Source organism: Papio anubis, chromosome 7, assembly GCF_008728515.1.
Source record: "Papio anubis isolate 15944 chromosome 7, Panubis1.0, whole genome shotgun sequence".
In the NCBI taxonomy this organism is placed as follows: domain Eukaryota; kingdom Metazoa; phylum Chordata; class Mammalia; order Primates; family Cercopithecidae; genus Papio; species Papio anubis.
The window spans coordinates 86,670,495-86,683,878 of NC_044982.1; the positions used below are offsets into that span (position 1 = coordinate 86,670,495).

Here is a 13,384-nt window from a genome sequence, read left to right on the forward strand (position 1 = left end):
GGCTGGATAGGTCAAAGTCAGGCAAAGAAATCTGGAACTTGTCATTGATTCAGAGGAGTAAGGAAAACAGTGGGAGGTAAGGTGTCATAAAAAGAGACATAATATTTTATTGGGGAGATGAGAGGAGGAGAAATCCCAGTGAGAAAAGGAATTGAGGAATGAAAGCTGACAGTGAATTTCAGAAATTAAATATTAATTTCTCGCTAGAGCATATAATATTAAGATTTAAGCAGCTCCAGGGTCATCTAAATTGGCCAGAATCTGAAAGCACAGTCAATATCTTGGCCTCACACAGCTATCCAGGAAAGACATTTGATCAGGGAAGTAGACTCCTCCTTAACAAGGAAAGGATACATCGATTAATCTCTCTGCTTTGGCAAACTTTCATTTCTGTCCCACAGTTAACAGAGGACCGAGACACATTCCAAAGGCAGGTAAGCAGAATGGAGTCAGGGTTCCACACCTGTTACTAATCAGCACAAAGCGGGTGTTCGGAGTCACACGGTGATGATAGATTTGGAAACCAGCACCGGTGCTCTAAGATAACACAAACTAGTTAGGTGAAGCCACAGTACCCAGACTCGCCACTAAAGTAAATGTGGTGGTCAGTGACCTAAATTTAGAGAAGACCACAGCACCAGCTCAAGTCCTTGAACCTGATAGACATGTTTTCCTCAGATAAGGTTTACAGTACTTCTGTCGAGGTGAGACCCGGCAGGCAGGAGTAAGTGAGTTTGTTGTTCTGGTGTGAGAATTAGGTAAAAATCGGGAGGCAATATCCTGTCAGATTTTTCCCTGAATTTCAAATTATTTCAGATAAGATACAAATGTATGCACATTTCTAAGACCATGGCTGAAAATATGAATCCTGAGAAATAATGATGAAAAATTATTAAACTTGTATTATGCAAAATGCTGTAGGCATCCAAGTGTTCTCAATTGCTGCCAATAGTAATCTGGTAAACCATTAAGGCCAGATCAGTATTAAAGTCTATCTTTGACATAGCTATTGATACAATTTGTCATAGTGAAGGCTAACATACTATGTTTTAAAGTAGAACATAACTTGTGAATAAGGAGGAATGAAATATGGCATTATATCAATCCCATGCCAAAGTAAAATTATGTTTTAATTAGGTCATGCAAGAATTTGCCTCGGGGCAGCAGACAGTTCTACTCAAATAGCAACAAAATATGAAAAATAAATCAATGTCTAAGTGTGATAATAGTGCAATTAATTCAATCCAACATTTTCTTTTTTATACATATTTACCTATTTATTCTAATAATTGTATTATCAACAATTACAGTTATTTAAAAACTTGCAGTGGCAATGCTAAAATTCAGTCTTACTCTAGGGTTATAGACTCTTAATTTGGTGTCATGAAGTCCTGAATTTGAATCCCATGATTTTATCTATATGAACTTTAGCCAGTTAGTAGTAGGAATAGTAGCAATAACTAACATTTATTGTGTGCCAACTATATGCTAGATGCTGTAATATGTGCTTTGTATACACTATTTTAATTTAAATACTCAACTTGTCTAAGTTGTATTATTTATGAATATCTGTGATATAACATACATACTTATAAGAGTTTCTAACATAAAAAATAATGATCACTGGACTACAATGGTACAGAAAACCTTGAGTACAGTTTTCTTCTCATTGCCTAACATTGTCTTTGGGCCAACCCTGCTTGGAGTGACTAGATCATAATGGTCTTCCTTCATTTCCTTTATACTTTGTGTTGCTCCATTAATAGGCTGTGAATAGAAATTTGACTGAAGCCAGTTGTATAGCTCTTGTGAACATAAATATAAACAGGAGAAAAATATAGAAGTTTTTAAATATCAGATAGAGAATTTTCTGTATTTTCAAACAAGTGAGATCCCTAGATATAAGTTTCTAAGCCCATTTGTGAATATCTATTTGTTCATAAGTAAAAGAAGCACTATAGCAAGCAAGTGTAAAATCCTACAATTGAAAATGTGCAGAGTTGATGCAGCTTGGTTCTAGAACATAGCTCTGTCTCTGTTTCTGTGAATGACTGTAAACAAATGGCTGTTCTACAAAGGATACATTCTTTTTGCAAACACTTTAATTAAAATATTGGTAGTCTCAGGTTAGGCAGGTGGGGACTTCATGTTACCCTCACACACAGATGGCATGGTGAAAATGAAAGAAAGATGCAGACCTATTCTGTATCTTGTGTGCAATTTATTATATTTTTCCACGGATCATGTTTTTGGAGGTGTGTCTAAAAAGTATTTGCCTAAATCAAATTCATGCGTATTTTTTCCCATGTCCTTTTCCCAGGAAATTTAGTTTTACGTATTGCATTTAGGTTTATGATCCAATTTGGAGTTAATTTTTGTAGAGGTTGTGAGGTATAGGTTGATCTTAATTTTTTACCCATTGTTGGGCATATCCAATTTTTCTAGTATGATTTGTTAAAAAGACCTTTATTACATTTTTAAGATCTTTTGACTATTTTATATCAATATGAAATGTATTTAAATCTTCACCATTCCAGGAAGATCAGTCTTAATTCAGTTTCCATTCTGTCTGCTATGTTATCACGCCTGTGTCTTTACCCTGAAATTTCTTAAAATGAATGTCCCACCCATTATCTCCATTTCTTGATCTCACACTGATTTGCTTTCCCAAGTCCTCATTCACTGAAGTAATTTGCCTAAGGACAGAGTGTGAGTGAATGGTTGAGTCCTGGGGATCACGCCACCTGAGTGTTAGTGAGAACTGCTTCCCCCACTCATCACTATCACAGCTATCTTTAAGTATCGTCTTGCCTATGTTTTCCTATTATAAAGCATCATATCTAATTATAAGTTATCTTATATATTTACAAATAAATACTACTTGATTTCAAAAGTTAGAATATAATAGGGTTAATAAAACTGTCCTATAATTAATCTATTTAAACAAGCCACTGTCAAGCTCAGACAAGAAGTTCTGAGGCCCTCATCTTATAATTACTATAGCGAAACCACTGACTGCTTACAGCACTTTCTTGCATAGCCTTGGGCATATTATTCCCCAAATTATGAAAGACTGCAACAATTTGGAACTAAACTAGATTAAATAATAAAAAGCGAACTTGCCTGTTCTGTTTCACTTTCTTTGTTTACAGACATCTTCTGAACACTCTCTTACTCCAAAAATATGTATCTGAGCACAAGTGTTTTTAGGACCTGGCATTTTTATGAAGGAATATTTTCAGCATGAAGTTCTTTTGGGACTAGTCACATCACCATAGCAAAAATAAGCTCTTTGTTCATAGTTGTGGCATTATCCAATATTTTAAGCAATATACACTGCATGTTCTCACTCATAGGTGGGAACTGAACAATGAGAACACTTGGACACAGGAAGGGGAACATCACACACCGAGGACTGTTGTGGGGTGGGGGAAGGGGGGAGGGATAGCATTAGGAGATATACCTAATGTAAATGACGAGTTAATGGGTGCAGCACACCAACATGGCACATGTATACCTATGTAACAAACCTGCATGTTGTGCACATGTACCCTAGAACTTAAAGGAAAATAAAAAAAAAGAAATGTATAAATTTTGTATGTATATGCTTATATAATGTTTACAAAATGGGTTCATACTGTTTTTAACTTAAAATGATGTAAATATTTTCATGTTGTTAAATAGTTTTCTCAAGTATTAGTTCATTAAATACGCAATATTACATCCTATAATTTTCTATAATCCATTTAAGAAAGTAAGCCTCAATTTAGAACATTTGGAATGTTTCAACTTTTGTGTATCTACAGTACTGTTACCATGAAGATTTTATAGCACATTCATAATCCTCATGATACATTCTGAGAAGTGAAAGATCTCAAAGGTTCTATATATTTTAAACTTTCTGAAGCATACATAGTAGATAAATATATTAGGGCTTAAAGTTAATGTTAACTATATTAATATTAATTTTGGGGAGGACCAGCACAGTCAAGTGACCAAGTGACATGAGCTCTAGGGAGCAAAATAGGGTAATATGGCCCTAGAGCAAAGACAATGTCACAATTTTTAAAAACATTGTAAGAAAAGAGATAAAGATATATCACAGACAAATTTTAGACAACTATTTTTCACACAGCTATACCTGATATTTATATTTGAGTTGATTCAAAGTTAAAATCAAATTAGCTAACAAATAATAAAACCCTGCAATGGGGATAGAATAATAGATTCATAAAAGATAATAGGACATTAATGACAGGCCTCTGAAGTATTGGGCCTGAGAAGTAACTCAGGATTTGAACTCAACAACCTGGTTTTACCAATCGTGAAACTGAGACCCAGAGGGAAAGATAAGACAGCTGTTGGAGACAAAGGTGGTTGTCAGTCCCAGTCTGCCATCTTCATTTGAATGTTCTTTCCAAATAGCCTACTGATTCTTCTCACATCTTAGCACATGGAAGCGTAGAATACATGACTTTCAATCTGACCTCTCTTTTTTGTGCAATTAATTATTCTGCTTCTTAATCAGAAGTTTTTGCATAATCTGTCTCTCTCTTTCTCTCTCTCTCTCTCACACACACACACACAATATTATTTTCCAGATTGGAACATAATGGTCTACTCATTTTAGCCATATAGTAGTTACAGTCATATTCCCCAGTCTGAACGCTCCAGTATGGAGGCTGTTGCCACTCATTACCAGATCAGTGTTATGTAAATAAATGTGAATGATGTTCTAGTGAAGACTAGGTTCATGTATAAATTGTTAAACCTGGTTTGCTCAAGGTATACAATTTTATAAATAAAGGGGGTGTGATATGTGAACTGGAAGCAAGAATCAAGATGTTAGATGTCACAAGTATGTCACTTTTGCTCACAGTGTCTTTCTTGCTTCCTCTGTAAAATGTGGCTCTTGTTAGAATGTGACAGGGACACATAGACCCAGAGTATTTATCCATGTTGCTTAATCTCAGCCTCCTTTCACCTTATAGAAATTATTTAGAAATATGGGTTTCAGCCACAGGAGGCCATGAGTACTAGCAGTCACATCAGAAAAAATAATATTTGCCAAAAAGACTTTCTAAGAGAGTTACAAGACTAGAAGCCCACTTATGGGTTGGTGGAAGATAAGGAGGAAAAACACAGCAGTCTGCATTACTTGAAACCTCACTAACTCACATATCTAGAGCAGCTTTAAATCTGCTGGGTCAGAGTCCCTTCAAAACTCTGGGGATGATTCAGAACAAAAACAGAATTTCTTAAGGTCATGATGGGAAAACAACAACTCCAATATCCATTCAAATTTAAAATTTTGAGTTTGAAAGAGTAGAGGCTGTGCTGAAACCCTTTGTTCTCCAAGGAATTCAGACTAAACTGTCTTTCAACCCAGAAAACCACAGATTTCCTGAGGATGGTTCTATCTCTTTTGTCCTATGAAGATACACTTATACACTCCAGAGCTTGTGGTTTGCTTCCGGGAAACCAGTGGCATCAACAGGTTATTGCTCTTGGATGGAAGTGGACAGCTTAGACTATACGTCTCCTTTTTTAGACTTAATAGATACTGACACTAAATTTCAAGGTCAATTTATTGAAAGATCCAAAGGAATGCATAAGTTTGGATTTTCAAATGGCTCTTTATTTTTCACTCATACTCCATGGTATGAGTGATCTTTTCTTTCTCTCTACAGGTTATCTAAGAGCGAGCTGTATGATGGAGTCCATGGAACTATTAAATCAATCTCAAGTGTCAGAATTCATTTTGCTGGGACTGACCAGCTCCCAGGATATAGAGTTTCTTCTCTTTGCCCTCTTCTCTGTTATCTACGTGGTCACAGTTTTGGGTAACCTTCTTATTATAGTCACAGTGTTTAAAACCCCTAACCTGAATACTCCCATGTATTTTCTCCTTGGTAATCTCTCTTTTGTAGATATGACCCTTGCTTCCTTTGCCACCCCTAAGATGATTCTGAACTTGTTAAAAAAGCAGAAGATAATTTCTTTTGCTGGGTGCTTCACTCAGATATTTCTCCTTCACTTACTGGGTGGGGTTGAAATGGTACTGTTGGTGTCCATGGCTTTTGACAGATACGTGGCCATTTGTAAGCCCCTACACTACATGACCATCATGAACAAGAAGGTATGTGTTTTGCTTGTAGTGACCTCATGGCTCTTGGGTCTCCTTCACTCAGGGCTTCAGATACCCTTTGCTGTGAACTTGCCCTTTTGTGGTCCCAATGTGGTAGACAGCATTTTTTGTGACCTCCCTTTAGTTACTAAGCTTGCCTGTGTAGACACGTATCTTGTACAAATAGTCATTGTTGCCAACAGTGGCATAATCTCCCTGAGCTGTTTCATTATTTTGCTTATCTCCTACAGTCTGATCCTCATAACCATTAAGAACCACTCTCCTACTGGGCAATCTAAAGCCCGTTCCACTTTGACTGCTCACATCACAGTGGTGATTCTCTTCTTTGGCCCGTGCATCTTCATCTATATCTGGCCCTTCAGCAACTACTCTGTAGATAAGTTCCTTGCTGTATTTTACACCATCATCACTCCTATCTTGAATCCAATTATCTATACTCTGAGAAACAAAGAAATGAAGATATCCATGAAAAAACTCTGGAGAGCTTTTGTGAATTCTAGAAAAGATACTTAGGTTAAAAATATAATAGCGGAGGCCGGGCATGGTGGCTGACGCCTGTAATCCCAGCACTTTGGGAGGCCAAGGCATGTGGATCACTTGAGGTCAGGAATTTGAATCCAGTCTGGCCAACATGGCAAAACCCTGCCTCTACCAAAAATACAAAAAATTAGCCAGGCGTGGTGGTGCATCCCTGCAATCCCAGCTACTCAGGAGGCTGAGGCAGAGGCTGCAGTGAGCTGAGATTGTGCCACTGCCCTCCAGCCTGGGTGACAGAGTGAGACTCCATCTCAAAATAATAATAATAATAGTAGCAGAGAAACAATTATTTTTTATATTTTTAAAGGTTTCTTTTAAGTATAGAGTTATTAGATACACTGAGATGAAGGCAAGTAAAATGCAATAAGATTACGGTAGTCAGATAGTCAAGAATATTTTTAATGTAGTACCAAAAATAATAAATTATTGATTTTTAAAATGTTGACTGAGTTATAAAAGTTGCCAATGAAAGACTCATTTGTCCTACAGAGGAGCTTGATAGATATGTAATTTATCTAGGTAGTACAATGGCTTTTGATGTAACTGAAATAAAGTGAATCCTCAAAATACCTGTCACATTTTTGTCGTATGATTGATTTAAATGATTTGGCACTCACTGTGAGCTCATGTTTAGTTCTCTGTCTTCTTTACAATATTAATGTCTAAGTCAGCACTCATATGCAGTGTCTTCTAAGAAACCAGTAATTCAGACTTTCCATATCTATCTACACTCATTTTTCTTGTAGCTTCCAAAATGAAAATTCATGAAGATACCTTTATGGTTGTTAATATTATAAAATCTCACTCTCATCTCTTTGTCCCCATATATTTCAATTCAAAAAACTATGTGTTTGACTCCAAAAAGAAAATTATACATTCTAGGTATATGAGCTCTGGTCCTAGAACCAAGATGGTTTTTGTGAGTGACTGTGTGCTGAGTACCAGATCAGCCACCATAGAGAACTAGTTTCTACCTCAAACCCAGAGCCACTGCAGCTCTGCACTTACCCATACTTCCATCACAAGGTCCCTGGCTATTTCAAAAGCACCTGCACCTTGCATATCATTATAGTTTGGGCACTGGAATTCCTGGGCCTAGATACTGCTGCCATTACTATCCCAAACCACAGATCGTAGTACCTCCATTCATACCTGCACTTATGGCTTCAGATCCATGGCTTCCACTAGCGTACCCCTCGTCAGACATTTATGCCAAAATCACCACAAGCAGTTTCTCAAGCTGGATCCAGTGCCAAGAGGGATTCCCTCAGCCACAACATCCCCAGTGGGAGAAAAAGAGATAGAAAGGACTTTAGCAGCCATAGCCACCAAAGACCACAACAATTTTTGTCACCACTTCAAATATCTACATCATTGGCTACTGAAGTTCCCTTCAATCTTCATCAATGCCAACCTCAGCTGATAGAGCTACACAAACACTGCTGCACCGTCACAATAGTCAGAGCTGTTGTGTTTTACTCCGCCAATTCCCTCACACCTCCACACAGGGGAAGTTCTTTCCTTATTGAAACCAGTCTGTAAAGTCTGGAAGAGATGACTGCTCCAACAAATGCAGAGAAATCTACTTAAGACAACAAGAAACGTGAAAAACCAAAAGGGAATATCACGACCAAAGGAACACAACAATTTTCCAGTATCTGTCTCCAAAGAAACAGAGACCTATGAACTACCAGACACAGACTTTACAATAATTGTCTTAAGGAAGTGCAGTAAAGTTCAAGAATGTACAGAGAAATAATTCAACAAAATCAAGCAAACAGCAAACAAAGAAATGGAGAAATTTGATGAAGAGATTGAAATCATTATTAAAAATCCAGAAATTTGTTTAAAAATAAATAACATAAATTGTGTAAATTGTTGACAGTAAAAACACAAAATGTGGGGAGGAGGTAGAATAAAAATGTAGACTTTTTAAATGCAATCAAAGCTACATATTTATTCACTTAAAATAGTCTATGATAACCATAAGATGTGTTATGCAATCCTTATGGTAACTACAAATCAAAAACCTATAGAGCATTTACAAAAACAAAATCATAAAAAATCAAAGCATATACTGGAGAAAATAAACTATGAATAAATGAAGACAAAAGAGAAAGATGAAGCAAAAGAAAAGGAAGGGAACAAAGGGTGTAAAAAACAACCAGAACACAATTAATAAAATGGAAGTACTAAGCACAGTCAGTTTTCTGGTGTATTCATAGGTTTTTATATTCATGGACTCAATCAACCACAGATCAAAAATATCAAAAATAAATAAATAAATAAAATAACATCACAACAATAAAAATAATACAAAATTTAAAAAGCAGTATAACAACTATTTACATTTTATTTGATATTATAATTTATCTGGAGTTAGTATAAATCATGCAACAGGATCCACATACATTATATGCAAATACTATGACATTTTATGTAAGGGACTTAAGCATCTATAGATTTTGATAATCACAGGGAGGTCTTGGAACTTATTGCCTAAAGTCATCGAGGGATGACTCTACTTACCTACCAACAGTTATCTGGAATGTGAATGAATTAAATTATCTGAACAAAAGACACAGAGTGGCTAAATGAATAAAAAGATAAAATCAAACTACATACTGCCTCCAAGAGATTTGCTTCATATTTAAGGACATAAATAGACTGAAAATAAAGGAATAGAAAATGATATTCCATGCAAATGAAAACCAAAGAGAGCAGGGGTAGCCATATTTAAAGAGATGAAATGTAAGTAAAACTATAAAAAGACAGAGGAGGTCATTATGTAATGATTAAAGGGATGTTTCATCATGCGGATATAACATCTTAAATATATATGCACTAAACATAAGAGCAAATATTTTTAAACTGTATTATTTTATTTTATTGACAAATAATGTTTACCTATATCCATGGGATATATGGTGATGTTTTTGGTATGTATAATGTATGATGACCATATCTGGATAATTGGTGTATCCATCATCTAAAACATTTGTCATTTATTTGTATTGGGAATGTTCAATATCCTTCTTCTAGCAATTTGAAATTATATGATATATTACTGTAGCATAGAACACTAAAAAGTGTTCCTATGGTTGTGATTTTGTATCTTTTAACAAATTTACCCTTCTCTCTTCTTTTTCATTACCTTCCTTAGCCTCTCGTATCCTCTGTTACACTTTTTACTTCTATGAGATCAACTTTTCTTAGCTTCCACATATGAGTAAGAACAATAAATGTTTAACTTTCTGTTTCAGGCATATTTCGCTTAACATAGTGTCCTTCAGTCCTATGTTATCATGAATAACAGGATTTTATTCTTTTTTATGGCTGAATAGTATTTCATGGTGTATATATACCACATTTTCTTTATCTATTCATCTGTTGTTGACACCTAGGTTGATTCCACATCTTTGCTATTGTGGATAGTGCTGTAATAAACATGGGGATGCAGTTGTCTCTCAGACTTCGAAAGCACCGGCAACAAAAGCAAAATTAAACAAGTGGGGTTATATCAAACAAAGTTATCTGCCCAGCAAAGGAAAAAATTCAAGAGAGCAAAACACAACCCATAGAATGGGAGAAACTATTTGCAAAGTATTTACCTCACAGGGGATTAATATCCAGAGTACACAAGGTACTGAACATCTTAACAGCAAAAATAATATAATCTGATTTTAAAATGGGCAAACAATCTGAACAGACATTTCTTAAAAGAAGACATACAAATGGCTAACAAATATATGAAAAGATACTCAATGTCACTATTCATCAGGGAAATACATACCACAATCATAATGCAGAATCATATCACCCAAGTTAAGATGGCTATTATCAAATATAACGAAAAGTAGCAAATGCTGGCAAGAATGAAGAGAAAAGGGAATTCTTTTACATTGTTGGTAGGGAAACAAGAGATAAACTGCAATACAAAAATACAAAAGTGGGGCGTGTCGAGGCCACACTTTCAACATTAGATCACCCAGAAAGAAAATCAGTAAGGAAATACTGGTCTTTAACTATACTTTAGACCAAAAGGACCTAACAAACATATACAGAACATTTCATCCAACAGCAGTAGGATATACATTCTTCTGAAGTGCACACAGATCATTTTCCAATGTCATCTGCAAACAGGGACAATTTGACTTCCTATTTTCCTAATAGAATATCCTTTATTTCTTTCTCCTGCCTGATTGCACATTTAGAAGACCCCATCGTCTCAGTCCAAAATCTCCTTAAGCTGATAAGCAACTTCAGCAAAGTCTCAGGATACAAAATCAATGTGTAAAAATCACAAGCATTCTTACACACCAATAACAGACAAACAGAGAGCCAAATAATGAGTGAACTCCCATTGAAAATTGCTTCAAATAGAATAAAATACCTAGGAATTCAACTTAAAAGGGATGTGAAGGACTTCTTCAAGGAGAACTACAAACCACTGCTCAATGAAATAAAAGAGGACACAAACAAATGGAAGAACATTCCATGTTCATGGATAGTAAGAATCAATGAAAATGGCCATACTGCCCAAGGTAATTTATAGATTCAATGCCATCGCCATCAAGCTACCATTGACTTTCTTCACAGAATTGGAAAAAACTACTTTAAAGTTCATATGGACTTTAATCGCTGTCAGTTTGTTTATGGCCTTCTCTGCATTGATGATTCTAGACCACACATCTACAGCCATCTGATCTTTGACAAACCTGAGAAAAACAAGAAATGGGGAAAGGATTTCCTATTTAATAAATGGTGCTGGAAAAATTGGCTAGCCATAAGTAGAAAGCTGAAATTGGATCCTTTCCTTACTCCTTATACGAAAATTAATTCAAGATGGATTGGAGACTTAAATGTTAGACCTAATACCATAAAAATCCTAGAAGAAAACCTAGGTAATACTATTCAGGACATAGGCATGGGCAAGGACTTCATGTCTAAAACACCAAAAGCAACAGCAACAAAAGCCAAAATTGACAAATGGGATCTAATTAAACTAAAGAGCTTCTGCACAGCAAAAGAAACTACCATCAGAGTGAACAGGCAACCTACAGAATGGGAAAAAATTTTTGCAATCTACTCATCTGACAAAGGGCTAATATCCAGAACCTACAAAGAACTCAAACAAATTTACAAGAAAAAAACAACCCCATCAAAAAGTGGACAAAGGATATGAATAGACATTTCTCAAAAGAAGACATTCATACAGCCAACAGACACATGAAAAAATGCTCATCATCACTGGCCATCAGAGAAATGCAAATCGAAACCACAATGAGATACCATTTCACACCAGTTAGAATGGCAATCATTAAAAAGTCAGGAAACAACAGGTGCTGGAGAGGATGTGGAGAAATAGGAACACTTTTATACTGTTGGTGGGATTGTAAACTGGTTCAACCATTATGGAAAACAGTATGGCGATTCCTCAAGGATCTAGAACTAGATGTACCATATGACCTAGCCATCCCATTACTAGGTATATACCCAAAGGATTATAAATCATGCTGCTATAAAGACACATGCACACATATGTTTATTGTGGCACTATTCACAATAGCAAAGACTTGGAATCAATCCAAATGTCCATCAGTGACAGACTGGATTAAGAAAATGTGGCACATATACACCATGGAATACTATGCAGCCATAAAAAAGGATGAGTTTGTGTCCTTTGTAGGGACATGGATGCAGCTGGAAACCATCATTCTCAGCAAACTACCGCAAGAACAGAAAACCAAACACTGCATGTTCTCACTCATAGGTGGGAATTGAACAATGAGACCACTTGGACTTGGGAAGGGGAACATCACACACCGGGGCCTATTATGGGGAGGGGGGAGGGGGGAGGGATTGCATTGGGAGTTGTACCTGATGTAAAGGATGAGTTGATGGGTGCTGACGAGTTGATGGGTGCAGCACACCAACATGGCACAGGTATACATATGTAACAAACCTGCACGTTATGCACATGTACCCTAGAACTTAAAGTATAATGATAAAAAAATAATAAAAAAAAAGAAAAAAAAAGTATACGATTTCATGAAATGAGAGGTTTGGTTTAGTTAACAAGGATGAGCAAAATCAATAAACCTTTAGCTAGACTAAGAAAAAAAAAATATGAAGACTACCAAAATAAAGTTAGAAGTTAAAGAGGAAACCTTAACAACAGATACCACAGAAATGCAAAGAATTGAAAGACACTACTATAAATAATTATTTACACTAATTGGATAACCTAGAAGAAATGAATAAATTCATAGAAAAAAACAGTCTACCAAGAATGAATCAGGAAAGGCATCCAAATTGGAAAGAAAGAAATCAAATTGTCTCAGTTTGCGAATCATGTGTACTTGTATCTAAAAGTCCCCAATAACTCCACCAGAAAACTGTTATAACTGTTAGAACTAATAAACAAATTCAGTAAAGTTGAAGGATTAAAAAATCAATATACAACAATTGGTAGTGTTTCTATACATTAACAACAAACTATCTGAAAAAGAATCAGGAAACGTCTCATTTACAATAGCTATAATAAATAAAAATACTTAGGAATAAATTTTACCAAGGAGGTGAAGGATCTTATCACTCTAAAACGTTGTTAAATGTAACTGAAGAAGATACAAATAAATGAAAAGATATCTTGCATTCATGGATTGTAAGAATTATTATTTGCACTTTTATCAGAAA

The 13,384-nt window shown here is 35.6% G+C and overlaps 1 protein-coding gene across 1 annotated transcript; it reads left to right on the plus strand.

Annotated features, from left to right (window-relative positions):
- Positions 1-4,082: 4,082 nt before the first annotated feature.
- Positions 4,083-6,732, plus strand: LOC101003865 (olfactory receptor 4K17). The gene has a single exon (XM_003918779.3). It carries the CDS (start codon positions 5,630-5,632, stop codon positions 6,659-6,661), a length of 1,032 nt encoding a protein of 343 aa, XP_003918828.1. The 5' UTR covers positions 4,083-5,629; the 3' UTR covers positions 6,662-6,732.
- The last annotated feature ends 6,652 nt before the right edge of the window (positions 6,733-13,384 follow it).

What these genes read in the sequence shown, in the direction of transcription:
- LOC101003865 (XM_003918779.3), top strand. Translation starts at nt 5,630, where the DNA reads ATGGCTCTTTATTTTTCACTCATACTCCATGGTATGAGTGATCTTTTC.